Source organism: Stegostoma tigrinum, chromosome 11 (genome assembly GCF_030684315.1).
Source record: "Stegostoma tigrinum isolate sSteTig4 chromosome 11, sSteTig4.hap1, whole genome shotgun sequence".
Classification (NCBI taxonomy): Eukaryota; Metazoa; Chordata; class Chondrichthyes; order Orectolobiformes; family Stegostomatidae; genus Stegostoma; species Stegostoma tigrinum.
In genome coordinates, this window is record NC_081364.1 from 17898854 (window position 1) to 17914845 (window position 15992).

At 41.4% G+C, this 15992-nt stretch overlaps 1 protein-coding gene across 5 annotated transcripts; it reads right to left on the reverse strand.

Annotated features, from left to right (window-relative positions):
* Positions 1 to 3298: 3298 nt before the first annotated feature.
* On the reverse strand, positions 3299 to 15968 carry ccdc51 (coiled-coil domain containing 51). 5 transcript variants are annotated; one of them, XM_048547994.2, is made up of 4 exons: positions 15818 to 15968; positions 12819 to 13159; positions 9180 to 9344; positions 3299 to 7574 (listed from the first exon to the last, which is right to left on the reverse strand). In XM_048547994.2, exons 2-4 carry the CDS (start codon positions 13107 to 13109, stop codon positions 6801 to 6803), a joined length of 1230 nt encoding a protein of 409 aa, XP_048403951.1. In that variant the 5' UTR covers positions 13110 to 13159; positions 15818 to 15968; the 3' UTR covers positions 3299 to 6800. The 5 variants fall into 5 exon arrangements, with proteins under 5 accessions (XP_048403951.1, XP_048403950.1, XP_048403949.1 ...); XM_048547993.2 differs by lacking the exon at positions 15818 to 15968 and adding an exon at positions 15484 to 15697; XM_048547992.2 differs by lacking the exon at positions 15818 to 15968 and adding an exon at positions 15442 to 15697.
* Positions 15969 to 15992: the final 24 nt, after the last annotated feature.

Consider the following 15992-nt stretch of genomic DNA (forward strand, 5'->3'; position numbering starts at 1 on the left):
CCACCATCCTCATTTAGAATGGGTGGCGCGTTAGAAGAAAATTATTTTCTCATCTAGTGAGAAGAGGCATATAGGTTATTGCATATTAGCCACTGAGTACATGTTACACTGATACTAACAGAAATCACAGAGGAGGATCTGGATGAATCAGTACAGTATGGAGCTGAAGGAATAAAGCTGGTCAGGCAGGATCAGAGGAGCAGGAAAGTCGATGGTTCAAGTTTCCAATCTTCATCAGATCTTTCCTGCTCCTCTGATGCTGCCTGACCTGCTCTATTCCTCCAGCTTCACACTGTATTAACTCTGACTCCAGCATCTGTAGTTCTTGCTACCTCAGGAGGATCTGTTACTAAATAATTTTATGCATAATTTACAACAAAATCTCATTTTACTCTATTGATATCCAAAGCTGTTCTCCCACCAGGTATGGTATAATCATAGTGGGCATTCCATAGTATTAATCTTTTCAAACACATTTACAACACAACACCCTCCATTCTCCAGCTTTGGACATTCTTTGTCTTAATTATCTTATTTGCTCTCAAATAGAATGCCCATGTCCTTCTAGTTTTAAACAGGTTTAGTTCTTCTTGTGTATGAGACACTTTTCCCTTCAACAATTCTTAGCTGCTTATAAACTAAAGAACATTTCATTCATAATGTATATTAATATACACCTTTAACATAATAAAACGTCCCAAAGTATTTCACTGATGCGTTATTCAACAAAACATGATACCGAACCACATGAAATATTGGCAGCATTTAATGCCGTCCCACGATGAGCTGGCTTTCCAGCCTTTCAGCCACTAACCTGACTAATTTTATGGTGGGAAAGCTCATGATTGGTTATCCAACCTTACTGCTAATTGATACACTTAAGTGACAATTGATGCCCACTTATGGGGCAGAGGAGAAAGGAGTGGGGATCCTTATTTAAATCCATTTGGGTCCTAACCTAACAGGAAAGGGGGTAGATAGTCACTGAAACTCACTTTCAACCCCTTTCCCATGACTCCGATTCTGCAATCACTCTTCTGTACCTTGACCTTAGATAGGTGCATTACCAGCAACAGCCACTGCCTCCTTCATTGTGCTATTGATCAATGAAGACATGCCACACTCTGAGTGACTACAACTCTCAGTGAACTGCACTTCCACCCAGAGTACTCATTAGGTCAGGTTACAAAGGCTTCAAAGAGGTAGGTTTCAAAGAGTGTCTTGAAGAACAAAAGCAACGTAGAACAGGAAAGATGTAGGGAGAGTACAGATAAGCAGATATCTATGAGGATCATGGGGCTGAAGGAGATTGGAGATAAGGAAGAGTGAAGCCAAGGTGGAATTAAAAAACTATTTTAAAATAAAATGTGAGGCTGGACGAACACAGCAGGCCAAGCAGCATCTCAGGAGCACAAAAGCTGACGTTTCGGGCCTAGACCCTTCTGATGAAGGGTCTAGGCCCGAAACGTCAGCTTTTGTGCTCCTGAGATGCTGCTTGGCCTGCTGTGTTCGTCCAGCCTCACATTTTATTATCTTGGAATCTCCAGCATCTGCAGTTCCCATTATCTCTGATACTATTTTAAAATAAAAATGTGTTTTCAATGGGACCTAACATAGGTCATCTACTGGTGACAGTTGAATGCAACTTTGTACAATAAAAAACCCAGCAGAGCTTCAGCCGATCACAAATTTCATGGAGGGCAAGATAATAGGAGTTTGTTCATGAAGGTATTGGAATAATCAGGTTGAAAGGTAACAAATGATGAACGTTTAAGCAGAAGATTAACTGAGATAGGAATGAAGTCAGATGATGGTAAAGTTGGAATAGTTATTTGGAGCAATAACACAAATGTGTAGTGAGAAAGATGCCAGGGAACAAATATGATACCAAGGTTGCAAACAGATTGATCTTGTCTCAGACTGTTGCCAAGGAGAGGAACAGAGTTGGTAGCTGGACAAGGGAATCTGGAGTAGTGATCAAAGCAGTAGCTTCAGTTTCATCTTGGGGAATCCATTCTGGTCGCTTTCTTGTGGAGAAAGAAAAGATCTTTCTTACCCTGAACATTCATGCCAATCACTTACATTTTTTAAATTTGATATTCCGGTGAATGCACGTCACATCGTCCTTCTGTGTGCTTCAAGTTCAAATAAATTGCTGCCCATTTTAAAAAAGGCAAGAAAGAACAAACTCAACACTAAGATGTTCTATTACAGTTCTATTTTCCAAAACATTAAAAAAGGTGTAACTTCTTAAATTCCTCAGAGTTACCTTATGATCTTTGACCTCTAAAATTGAAATTGAAAACTGAATCAGTTCATCATTACTTCATAAAAGCTTTCTTTTAAAAAAAAGTCTTATCTTTCAGCAGGTTAAAACAATTCTTTCTGTCTAACATAGAGAAACTATATAGCCCATGATGTGTAGAATTATCATTGTCATTATTCAAACCTTGGAATGCTTATGTCCTTACGACATGTGGATTTGTTATTAACCTGAAAACAATGTAGCATATATGAGTATCTAGCTGCTATATATATTCAACAGATTCATCTGAATGGTCTGTACACTACATTCTATAAAATCAGAGAATTTAGACTATTCACCCTATTGTTGTAACGACATTATATGGCCAATTGGAGATTAATCTTTACAGTTCATTGCAGCTTTAAGCCTGCTGCATTTCTTCAATGCTTGGCTTGGAGAACTGGCTTCACCATAATTGACACTGAGACTTACAAAAGGGATTATTGGCTTCTAAGCAGGAGCAGGAACTGTTCTTTTCTCAGGAAAAGCATACTTTAAATCTCTGTGAAAACAACAAAACATTGTACATTTAAGAAAAGTGCTTTGTCTTGTTCATTCAATGATTCGTGTTTGTGTGTCATTTAATATCAGGGAATGCAAGGTCTGCAAAATTGTTCTGTTTCTAAGTGTGAGCAGTCATGCAAAATCCACTCTAGAGCCCAGTCAATGCTGATTATAAGCCCAATTAGGCCTAAAACAAGCCATTGCTCCATCTACTCAGGATATGCAGCCACCACATTTGTAGGGCAGGACTGACTGACCAGCTGTTCCTTCCTGTCATTTTCTTAAATTCTTATATATTCTCCCAACCCAACCACTACTCTTGTATATATTTCTTTAAAAACCCAATTTGCTGTCAGTTCACATAAAATCAATTCCATAATATCCAAATGGCAATACTTTTATCGAATATAACTCAAATCAGGTAAATTAAATTTTGGCTGCAGGCAGGTTTCAAGTTACTAAAAATAAAAAGTAGGGCTTGATTTCAAATAAGTCAACATCAAAATAATTTAATATGTTTCAGAATGTGTAACCATGTATAAATTAAATCCAACAAAATAGTTACTATCATGGAATCCGAGCTGAAGCCACAGTTTAAACCAGCACAACAGGATGCGGTGACCCCTTGATACAGGGAAAAGTTGGAAAAATAGCCACAAATAATTGAGATGAAGACTTTTGTCAAAATGTTTTGGGTTAAACTCAAACAGCACACTGATCCATCGAGACATAATACTGGTCTGTAATACAACTGAGCAAAGAGCGCACAGTAAAGAAAAAAAAAACATTTAAGCTTTTTTCTATACACCACTGCTTATAAAGTTCATGGTGAAATACTCCACCAACTTTATTTTTGATATATCACACTGGAACAGAAAATCCATCTTGCATCTTTAGGAGGAAATGTTTTATTCCCTGATAAACACTATGGAAAATGCTAATTCAGAACACTGCTGTGAATTATGGCAGTGGAGTAGCAGCACAGAGAAACAAAACTGGCTAATATCACAAAATAATCTTTTCATATAGGATGATTGATAGGTGAAAAGGATAGTGCAGCAATTATTTCACTCTTATGTCCTGTCATGAAAGTACCGAATGGATATGCAAGGCTGTAGTTATTGTTACAAGTTCAGCCAGGTGGATCTCATAGAATATGAGTTTCCTGATTGGAGATGTTTACCTGGTCCAATCAGGGAGTCCTGGCTGACATATATAAACAAGCGTACCAGGGGTTCTGCTTACCCTAGCAGCCAGCTGAATCAATGTTATGTACTATGCACATGTAAATAAATGGCAGCATGGTGATGGAACACCAGCCTTCGTGGAGTAATTTCAGTGGAAACGAGAATGGGAATAACGATGTATCATGCAAAAGCACCTACTAGCCAAAGCCTAACTGGACTTCAAACAGGCACCGCAATTGGCTTTGTCATTTAAAAATATGGCAAGTGGAGCTTATGAGTTAACAAGGTACGCTAATGGAAGTGGACACCCTTGCAAGGTTGGCTCAGATTGGGGGTCACCACTTGAGCGAAGGCAGTTGCATAGCCTCAATCAGAACATATCCTGAACAGAGGGACTCTAGGTCAGATCACAGCAAAACTCCAAAACACAGCCAAGCTTTGACCAAACTTTCCTTGAGGATCCGGGCCGGCAGGCACTGTAGCTGCTGCCTGTATGCGGACATGATGCAGCAAAAGAGTCCCACTTGGCCTCAACTGAGTAAGAGAATTCATAGTCAGATATCCAGGAGAGTGCACAATGTGGAAAGTCCACCTACTGCTGGTTTGGAACATGTAAATTCCTCAGCAACATCCAAATCAGAGCCAATCAAAATAAATGTCTTGGTAAATGGTCACCCGGTTCTAATGCTATTTTCCAGCTACCATGGGGAACATTTTACACAATCTGCCCCAGGTCGCCATTTATCTAGATGACATGCTAATAAACCAGAAGACCAATAAAGAGAATTGAGAGAAACTGGACAAAGTTTCACCAATACCTTTACAGACATCAATTTACAGTATTAACAGGCCACAACCCTTGCCCCAGCTACTTAAACTGGAAAGGACCGTACTGCCCATAGCTTCAGATCAAATTCAGGGGTGGGGTCTTATTCTGAGTGCATAGAGTTACAAGTTGAAACACTGTCTGGGATACCAACTGACAAACACACATGTTGAGCTGCCTCCCACTGGTGGATACACCATCGGTGTATCTCGTGCTGCCACTCGAATAGTCCATTCTGTTTTTAAACTTTCTGGACACCTTTCCAGTTACTGCTGACAATATCTGACTGCGGACACAAACGTCAGCCAGGTGGATCTCATAGGTTAACAGCCCCCATCAGGGGTTCCTGGCTGACTGATATAAACAGGATTGTCAGGGTCTTGCTCACTTCAAGAGCCAGCCCTGAGCTAGCTTGGTCAGTGTCATGTATGATGCACGTGTAAATAAAAGGTAACTTGGTAACAGGATACTGACCTTCGAGAAGGTATTTAAAGGCCTTTTCTACTGGACTCCCTGCTTTGCATTAGGAATATAGAAAACTACATGGACTGGTGACCACTGGTGTTGAATGCTGGAACCATATGTCAATCATAACACAGAGACTGCATGATATCACTAAACATCATGTAAAAATATTTTTAAATCTTGCAGGAGGCAGAAATTGTGCAAGTTGCCTGACTTCTTTCTAGAATCATTTTAAAGAAAAAAAATCAGAACCTTTCATCATTTGGACCCTGATTTTAAACCTTTCAGTACAATTAAAAGTTTATTCTTCCAAGTAGCAAAACAAGTGCTCATGTATCTGGTGTATTTTAAAATAAAAATTTCACTGCTTTAAAAGTATCTCTTGAATAAAGTGTTTATTATCGATGGTTGAGCAGCAAACAATTTATTTAATCAGTGGTTTAAATTCCAAACCTGATGCCTGGAGGATTAATTCTTAATTCTTGAACTGATTGTGGTTTCATCATGTAAATCTGCTGAGCTTATCTGTTGAGAATAATTTTATGAAGCAGCTTGTGCTTACTCTACAAGAACTAACTTAAAGTTAGTACGCAGGTACAGCAAGCAAATAGGAAGTCAAATGACATGTAGATCCTTATTGCAAGGGAATTGGAGTACATGAATAATGGAAGTCTTGCTCCAATTGAAGGATCCTTTGGTGAGACTATACATGGAATACAGTGTGCATTTCTGTCCTTCATGTTTCAGAAAAGATATACCTGCACTGAAGGTGGTGGAGCAAAGGTTCACTAGGTTGGTCCCTGGGCTGAGAAGATATGAAGTTGAATAACTTCATTCCACATTCTCTGGGATTTCGAAGAGTAGGAGAATGTCTTATTGAAGCATGGTGGACTCTGAAAATTAATACACTGAAAGATTCTCCCTGGCTGGAGGAATGGGGGACAAGCTCAGGATAAGGAGTCTATCATTTAGAGTTGAGACAAGGAAGAATTCAAAGGGCTATGGTTCTTTGGAATCGTCTACCTGAAAGGCGTACATGTTCCATTGTTGATTATACTTAATGTTGTGGTGGACAAATGTTGCGTGGCCTTACAAGAAATTGAGATATACAGGAAGCAGGTAGAAAAGTATTATTCAGCCAGATGTTCAACTGCAGTCATATTCCTGCAGAATTTTCTAAATGGAAATTAAAGTGAAAATGAAGTGAATTCTTGGATGTGGAGCTTCTTATTCCAGTGTTAAGATTGTTAGCAACATTGACTGATCTGCATAAGAACAGTGACCTCATTTCTAAAGCTATCAATTGGTGAAATATCCGAATGGTGCGAGAGGCTATTTAAGCACAGATTCTTTCCTTTGAGAGAGTAACAACAAGATCAAAATAATACCTTGCAAAATTAAAACAAAAACACTTCAATTGCTAAAACTAATTGTCCCAATTACTAGAAAATATTATCTACTTTTCTCAAACAGCATAATGCCTACATGCAACATTCATGCGCTACAGTTTCTTTCAATTCCCTTTGAAGAGCATGTATAACACCGGCAGTGTGAGCGCGAATGCAGCATATGTCAGCATTGTGTTATACAAAGAACTTGCTTGGATATGAGTTTCTAGCCGTTTCTCCATCTCTGCTAACCCATCAATCATATTCTCCGTAGCCAGAATCTGCCAATCCTGTGTCAATTCTGAAGAAACAGTCTGTGATGCCTTAGCTTGTGTGACAGATTTTACTGTCCTAATGTCAGATGCAACCTTCCCAATTGCTTGTTCCAGACCATTTAGTTTCAGTTCTAGTCCTTCTAATGCTGCACTCGTCTGTTTTGAGGAGCTTGCTTGTTTCTTCAACGCATCCATAACGGGATCTGGTTTGAGACCAGATTCTGCCTTTTTAAGATTAGTGGTGGCCTCCTTACCTGCTTGCTGAAATGCACTTTTGTCATGTACTAGTTCCTTCAGATTTGTTACAAGTGTATTGAGTTTCTGGCTTTGAATTTGGTGTATGGAAGCTTGCTCTTTAAGAGCTTCCTGCAAGTTAATTGGCCCTTTCTGTGCCTCAAGAAGTAATCCCTTCAGCTCCTGCAATCGAACTCTGTTGATGTAGGTTGATCCCAGAACCCCGATCATAGCACCCAACACGGACCCAATCACAGACCAGTTTTTTGTTCTCTCTGCTCTAGTCCGCTCTTTCTCATGGCTTTCTCTCACTGCTGCAGAAAAGAGAGCGAATGTCTCACGTTCCAGCTCCTCTGCATTTTCGTATGCTGTTCGGTGACGTCTCTCTTCCTGATTAGAAAAGAAAAATTATAAAAAAAGTTTAATTTTACTCTTTCCATTTAAGAAAGGAGGGCAGGAAATATTACATGGGGGGTAAGTAATGCAGCTAAAAACAGAAAGTTAAGCCCAGAAAATTTAGAACCTGAATTCTATCATATATTACCATCAGAGAATGTTAATGGCAGAAGCTCAAATACCCTACCTCTGAGCCAGGGTTTAAATCCAACTCCTCCAGAAGTGTGTCATAACATCTCTGCAAAAGTTGATTAGAAAATATCCAGGGTTCTTGTGCTGCAGTGGCAGCATGCCTATGTCTGAGCCAAAAGGCTCAGGTACGAGTCCCAACTGCTCCAGGGATGTGCAATAGCAACTCCAGGTAAGCTGATTTTAAAAAAACATAGAACGTTCATGGCACAGAGATGCCATTTGGCCCATTGCATCCATGCAGCTAAAAAATATCCACCCTAATCCCACTTAATAATCTTTGATTTGTAAACAAACAGGATGCATCAGACCCTGGAGAGATTGTCCTGGTACCACCCACTTGACAAAAAAAATTCCTGATCACCCCAACCCTTATCCTACTCACCACATCTCTACATCTCACAGTCACTGAGCACTCTGGTAAGGGAGCAAGTTCTTGCCTTACAATTTTGTACATCTCAAATGAAACCTTGCCTTAGCCTCCTTTGTTCCAAAGAGATAACAACAGCCTATGCAAACTTCCCTCATTGTTACAACTTTCCAGTTCTGGCAACTTCCTTGTAAATATCCGAGATAACAAAGTGTGGAGCTGGATGAACGCAGCAGGCCAAGGAGCATCTTAGGAGCACAAAAGCTGATGTTTCGGGCCTAGACATAGAACATAGAACAATACAGCGCAGAACAGGCCCTTCGGCTCTCAATGTTGTGCCGATCTGTGAACTAATCTAAGCCCCTACCCCTACACTATCCCATCATCATATCCTCTGTATTTGCCCTGGGGCAAATGCATCACTTCTGTACTGATGTGACCGGAACTGCATGGTGAAAGCAGCAGTTTTACAAATCAAAGACTAGAAAGTGGGATTAGGCAGCACAGTTACATTTCTTACCTGACACATGACACAATGGGCCAAGTGGCCTCTTTCTGTCACTGACATTCTGGCCTAACCAATGATTTATACTTTGAGGAAGGGTTACTGGACGAGAAATGCCAACTGTTTTCTCCTGCACAGATGCTACCAGACCTGCTGACCTTTTCCAGCAACTTTGTTTTTGTTCCTGATTTACAGCATCCACAGTTCTTTTAGTTTTCGTGATTTATACAGCACCAGCAAAATCTCTCTGCTCTTATATGTTTTACAACATGGTTAATAAGGGAAAGGATTTCTTAGGCCTTCTGAAGCCACTGTATCGACTTCTCCTGCTAATTTCAGGGAAGGACAATCTCTCCAAGGTCTTTAACTTTCTCTGTAACTCTCACTGTCGTCCCTTATTTGTTTCTTAAAACATAACATACAGGTCAAATGCTTTTTACTGTTTTAAATTACTAACAGCCTAAATGTTAACAGGAACATTTAATAAAAAAAATCCTGCAGAAGTAAAACAGCAAAAATAAAACTATTTTCTCACCTGCAGCAGTTTATGCTCTTGGGTGGCCAGTTCTAGATAGTGATTGTCCTCTCGTGAGACTCTGTCTAATCTATCTCGAACTTCCTTCAGTTTCAACTGCTGATTTTCAAGGGTTTCCCGACTTTGTCGAACAACACCACGAGCCACCATGAAAGCTTTCTCTGCCTGACAGAAGTAGTACATCCATCAGTCAATCAAAGCAAGCTTGGTACAGTAAGCCTTCTTACTCTAGAACTCTAATTTACTTTGGGCAGTTCCCATATCTTGTAATGACTAAGAATGTTTATCTGACTTAGAGTCATACAGTCACGAAGAAAAACAGCACAGAAACAGGGTCTTCAGTCCAACTTGTCAGGTCAACCAAATAGCCTAAATAAAGTGTGAAGCTGGATGAACACAGCAGGCCAAGCAGCATCTCAGGAGCACAAAAGCTGACGTTTCGGGCCTAGACTCTTCATCAGAGAGGGGGATGGGGTGAGGGTTCTGGAAGAAATAGGGAGAGAGGGGTGGCAAACCAAAAATAGAGAGAAAACAAGATAGGTGGAGAGGAGAGTATAGGTGAGGAGGGAGGGAGGGGATAGGTCAGTCCAGGGAAGATGGACAGGTCAAGGAGGCGGGATGAGGTTAGTAGGTAGGAAATGGAGGTGCGGCTTGGGGTGGGAGGAAGGGATGGGTGAGAGGAAGAACAGGTAAGGGAGGCAGAGACAGGCTGGGCTGGTTTTGGGATGCAGTTGGGGGAGGGGAAGAGCTGGGCTGGTTGTGTGATGCAGTGGGGGGAGGGGACGAACTGGGCGGGTTTTGGGATGCGGTGAGGGATGGGGAGATTTTGAAGCTAGTGAAGTCCACATTGATACCATTGGGCTGCAGGGTTCCCAGGCGGAATATGAGTTGTTGTTCCTGCAACCTTCAGGTGGCATCATTGTGGCACTGCAGGAGGCCCATGATGGACATGTCATCTAAAGAATGGGAGGGGGAGTGGAAATGGTTCACGACCTGGAGGTGCAGTTGTTTATTGCGAACCGAGTGGAGGTGTTCTGCAAAGCGGTCCCCAAGCCTCCGCTTGGTTTCCCCAATGTACAGGAAGCCACACCGGGTACAACGGATGCAGTATACCACATTGGCAGATGTGCAGGTGAACATCTGCCTAATATGGAAAGTCATCTTGGGGCCTGGGATAGGGGTGAGGGAGGAGGTGTGGGGGCAAGTGTAGCATTTCCTGCGGTTGCAGGGGAAGGTGCCGGGTGTGGTGTGGTTGGAGGGCAGTGTGGAGCGAACATGGGAGTCACGGAGAGAGTGGTCTCTCCGGAAAGCAGACAAGTGGGGATGGAAAAATGTCTTGGGTGGTGGGGTCAGATTGTAGATGGCGGAAGTGTCGGAGGATGATGCATTGTACCCGGAGGTTGGTGGGGTGGCCGAAATAAATCCAGTCCCATTTGCCAGCATTTGGCCCATACCACTCTAAACCCTTCCTATTCACATACCTGTCCAGATGCCTTTTAAATGTTGTACCAGCCTCTACCACTTCCTCTGGCAGCTCATTCCATACACTTAATGGTAAGCTCTGTGTGAAAATCTTGCACCTCAGATCCCTTTTAAATGTTCATCCTCGCAAATTAAACCTATGCCCTCTAATTTTGGATTCCCCACCCTGGGGGAAAGACCTTGTCTATTTTCCCTATCCATGTCCTTCATGCTTTTACAAACCTCTATAAGGTCACTCTCTGGCCTCAGATGTTCCAGCGAAAATAGTCCCAGTCTATTCAGTCTCTACCAGAGATCAAATCTTCCAATCCTAGCAACATCCTTGTAAATCTTTTTTGAACCCTTTCAAGGGACCAGAATCGTACGCAGCATTCCAACAGTGGAATAACTAATGTCCTGTGCAGCCACAACGTGACCTCCCAACTCCTATCCTCAATGCACTGACCAGTAAAGGCAAGCATGCCAAATGCCTCCTTCACTATCTTACCTACTTGTGACTCCATTTTCAAGGAACTGTGAACCTACACTCCAACGTCTCTTTGTTCAGCAACACTACCCAAGATCTAACCATTAAGTGTACAAGTCCTGCCCTGATACCACTTTCCAAAATGCAGTACCTCACATTTATCTAAATTATACTCAATTTGCCACTCCTCAGCCGATTGGCCCATCTGATCAAGATCCTATTGCATTCTTGAGGTAACCTTCCTCGCCGTCCATTACCCCTTCAATTTTAGTGACATCTGCCAACTGTCTAACCATACCTCCCATGTTCCCATCCAAACCATTTATGTAAATAACAAAAGGAGTGGACCCAGCACCATGTGGCACACCACTGGTCGCAGGCCTCCTATCCGAAAAGCAACCCTCCACCATCACCCTCCGTCTCTACCTTCGAGCCAGTTCTGTATCTAAATAGCTGGTTCTCCCTAACCTAGCTAAATCAGTCTACCATGCCTTATTGAAGTTAGTGATACATGATTTCCCACACACAATCCCTAATCAGCCCTTGCCTTTCCAAATATTTGTAAAGCCTGTCCTTCAGGATTCCGTCCAACAACTTGCCCACCAATGTCAGGCTCACCAGTCTATAGCTGCCTGGCTTTTCTTTACCATCTTTCTTAAATAGTGGCATCAGGTTAGCCAGCCTCCAGTCTTCCAGCACCTCACCTGTGGTTATCGATGATACAAATATCCGAGCAAAGGACACAGCAATCACTTCCCTAGCTTCCCACAGAATTCTAGGGTACGCCTGATCAGGTCTTACTTAAGGGTGCTAGAAGAATGTACCATTTACATGTCATTTTTAAATGCTGCAAAACATCTCAGAGAAGTATTAATAAACAAAATATGCCACTGAGTCACAGGTGACCAAAAACTTTGTCAAAGGTAACAGACGGATACTATTTGGTAATGATGCATTATTATTAATGATTCTTGCTTACAGTGGTTTTGACATCAAGCAACAACCAAAGCATGCTTCTGACTTAGATCATCGAGTCCCATTTTATCAGTTGACACACCAGGATCCAAGGATGAAAAATGTTTCAGTTCCAATGAAGCTTTATACCTGAAAGGTTAACTTATGTTGTTACTTTCCAGACGCTACATGACCTCATGATTGTGTCCATTGCTTTCAGCTGTAAATTGAGATTACCAGCATTGCTTTTTTGAAACATGTACATGTGAAGAAACAATAAAAAAATCGCTGCTTGTAAGCTCTTTATGTTCATTTGGTATGTGCATGCACACATATTTCAACAAGGGTCACTCTATTCTTCTCATTGCGAAATCAAGAGTCACAGGGAAAGGACAGGAATATGGATCTGAGGAATGCTAGGTCAGCAATGATCCTATCAAACAGTGGAGCAGGCTTGAGGGGGTGAATGCCGAACTTCTGTTTCTATTTTTTATGGTCTTATGTTGGATGACGCACAGGGCCCCTGACTTTTTAACTCCCTTGTTTAATGGTGTTAAGACCGCTTAGTGTGCCTCTACTGGAGAACAATGAATTCAGCACAGACCAGGAATAAAACGATGAGAACAGGTTTAATCTCTTTAGGTGCTTTTCAGTCTACTCATATGATGCTACCTAGACCACAGGCTATAACAGTACTAGCATATAGTCATGAATGGCAAATAAAATCAGTACAATACCTCAGTGACCTTGAGCTGTGCTACTTGCACCTCTTTCAGTCCAACAAACTCCTCATATTTCTCCCACAAGGAATTGGTTGTGATTCGAATGTGCTCAACAGTTTTTTTGCTTAAATCTTTGCTCAGTTCCACCCACTTCAGCTGTGTCGCATTGGTAGTTTCATTTAGAGTCTTGGCAACTGTTTTCTGGGTGGGCTGTGAGCAGTAAACTCGTACTTGGAGACTGTTGCTTCTTGCAATATGGAAGCAAGAAGCACGGGGGCACATCACACTGAGTAGCTGCCTCTTCATCTCCAGGTTCACTTCAAAAGTGGTATTATTCAGCCAGAGCTACAAATAACCTGTGAATGCAGAGACAAATGTGACTTACAGACCTCATGCAGCAATGTTAATACTGGCGAGCATTTAGATAGAATGTTAAACGTAGTAAAATGGCAAGGTGCTTCACAGAAACATTATCAAACAAATTATGATAGCAAGCGACATAAGGAGATATTAGGGTGGGGACGTTAGTTAAGGGGTAAACAAAAAGGAGAGAAAAAAATGCGGAAGATGGGTCTAGGGAAGGAATTCCAATGTGTAGGCAGCTAAAAACAAACAGTGTCATCCATATTAGTATGCTTACAATTAGGAATAGTCAAGAAGCCAGCTAATTTGGAGCAGTGCAGATATCGGAGGGATGTAAGGTTAAAGGAAATCACAAAAATAGGGAGGGGAGTGCATGAGCATTTTAAAATTTAAGTGTTTGTTAGCTGGGAGCCAATATAAGTCAGCAAACGCAGAGGTGATTGATAAATAAGATATGGCGAGAGTCAGTTCTGCTGCCTGTTCCAGTACAAGGAGGGTAGAATGTGGAAGGGCAGCCAGGAGAAAGTTGAAACAGTCATGTCTATATAGGTGTGAATGAGATGATTTCACTAGAGCAATAATTTCAGAGATTGAAATAGTGATCACAGTAATTTTCAAGGTAAATGGTTGAATGTTCATCTTGGGTTGAACTAAAGTTGCAAACAGTCCTTCACCAACTGGCAGTGCAATGTTGCAGCTCTCCCTACTCACTGCATTCCACACATACCAATTCATCCATTCAAGACATAATCTAAAGAATGCAACTGAGTTGTTCCAGAAGTTGGAACAACATCAATTTTCCACTCAGTTTAACAATTTACCGTAAAAAGTAATAATGTGCCTTCAAATCTCACTAACATTCATTGACAGTTATAATTCAAATCCTGTTCTATCAACGTACTTTTAATGGTCTACCATCTTTATTCCCTGGCAAGATAAACCCACCTGGTCAACATTATTGTCAGTTTAAAACATCAACTAAGAGAAATTTCACATCTTTAAAGGATACAGAGTCAGGATTACCAGTTATAAACTGTGTCCTGTAATGAAATGCTTCCCACAACCACATCACCAGAGTTTCCAAATGAGCAAAATCATTGAATGAATAAAATACAGATATATATTAGCAGAAATAACTTATTTTTTAAGCTTATCATTATAAACATTTAAAATGGTAAATTAAGAATTCAGGGATGTTGTTTTCTAGATGGGGGCTTGTGAAAAATTCAGTATATGACTACAGTAATTGTTGATGAATTTTTTATAAAAGTCAATTCTAAACTAAATTACAACAATTAATTACATCACATAATATTACTAAAAAACAAATACTTCACCAAGAAGTACAAATATGCAAGGCTTATTTTAATGAGAATTATGTACTTCAACATTGTGATTACAGATTACATTAATTATATTTTCTTGATTAAAATTGGCAATTTTATAAATTCTTATGGTACACACTCCATTGTCTTAGTTTCTATCTTCCAGGTATTTGACAATTTTACATTAATGATGCCTCCCAAGTCTCAAAAAGACCTGCACTTATCTGGAATGTTTCATGCTTGCTTTGTGGCACTTATTCAAATACTATATACCATATTTAACACATATCATACTTAACGTGGAGCAGACTTGGAGAGATCAAACAGACTACCCTTGATCCTATCTTCTATGCCTCTATGCATAGAATTTACACCTTCATCTATTTCTTATATCAATCGTTTCTTCACAGGCCAAAGATGAACGGGTTCGGTGGATGAGCCATGCTAAATTACTCTTGGTGTCCAGGGATGTCAACGTTAGATGGATTAGGCATGGGAAAATACAGGGTTGCAGGGGTCGGGGGGAGTCGAGATATGAGGTGTAATGTGGTGTGAACGTGATGGGCTGAATGGCCTGCTTCCACAGATGATAAAATGTGAGGCTGGATGAACACAGCAGGCCAAGCAGCATCTCAGGAGCACAAAAGCTGACGTTTAGGGCCTAGACCCTCTGATGAAGGGTCTAGGCCCGAAACGTCAGCTTTTGTGCTCCTGAGATGCTGCTGGGCCTGCTGTGTTCATCCAGCCTCACATTTTATTATCTTGGATTCTCCAGCATCTGCAGTTCCCATTATCTCTGCTTCCACAGAGTTGTGATTCTGTGACAATGTAATATCTCTGCTGCACCAAGGACACAACAGTCACTTTCTCCAGCTTCATCAAACTAACCCATCCCCACCCCCCCTCCTCACGAGAGAAATTACTGGCCTTTCAGGTTAGGAGTAATTCACCTCTTACTCCTCCGTGCGACAAGGTTCTTATTTTTTACATACATATACAAGGTTCTTTTCTGTGGTAATTACAGCACAGATTCCTAAGGCCGGGTTGAAGTTTTTGTGCTGATCCTCTTGCCAATAGCCACATTTCTGCTGAGCGCCTCTGGCTCCATAAACTTTCCCCACTCCCAGCTCTGACCTTTAACCTTCACCGTGATCACTGCGCCTCCGCTGAGAGGAACCGGTTTCCGTGGAAACCCCCCCCTTTACTGCCCATTGCCGCTCCGCCCCCGCCCCGATATTGGATTCCTGCCCAGAGACATTACAGCGAGCTGAAGGCATTATATTTTAACTAATTTACAGGAATCCCGCCCCCCGATCCCGCACCCACCGTAAACTCCTCCACTTACTCCACCATCCGCGTCCACCGATTCGTCTGAATCATGCCGGCGACCAACGTTTCAAATAGAAAGAAACACGGCAGCCTCCCCTTCTGTTTATATCGTATTATTCGTACTTTTATTTCTAGTGAGCTGCCCTGCCGTTGAGTGTCTGTTTCCGAATTA

What these genes read in the sequence shown, in the direction of transcription:
- ccdc51 (XM_048547994.2), bottom strand. Translation starts at nt 13,109, where the DNA reads ATGAAGAGGCAGCTACTCAGTGTGATGTGCCCCCGTGCTTCTTGCTTC. An exon ending in CACAGCTCAAGGTCACTGAG is followed by an intron (nt 9,345 to 12,818) that starts GTATTGTACTGA and finishes TACTTCTGTCAG; the next exon opens with GCAGAGAAAGCTTTCATGGT. An exon ending in AAGAGCATAAACTGCTGCAG is followed by an intron (nt 7,575 to 9,179) that starts GTGAGAAAATAG and finishes TTTTCTAATCAG; the next exon opens with GAAGAGAGACGTCACCGAAC.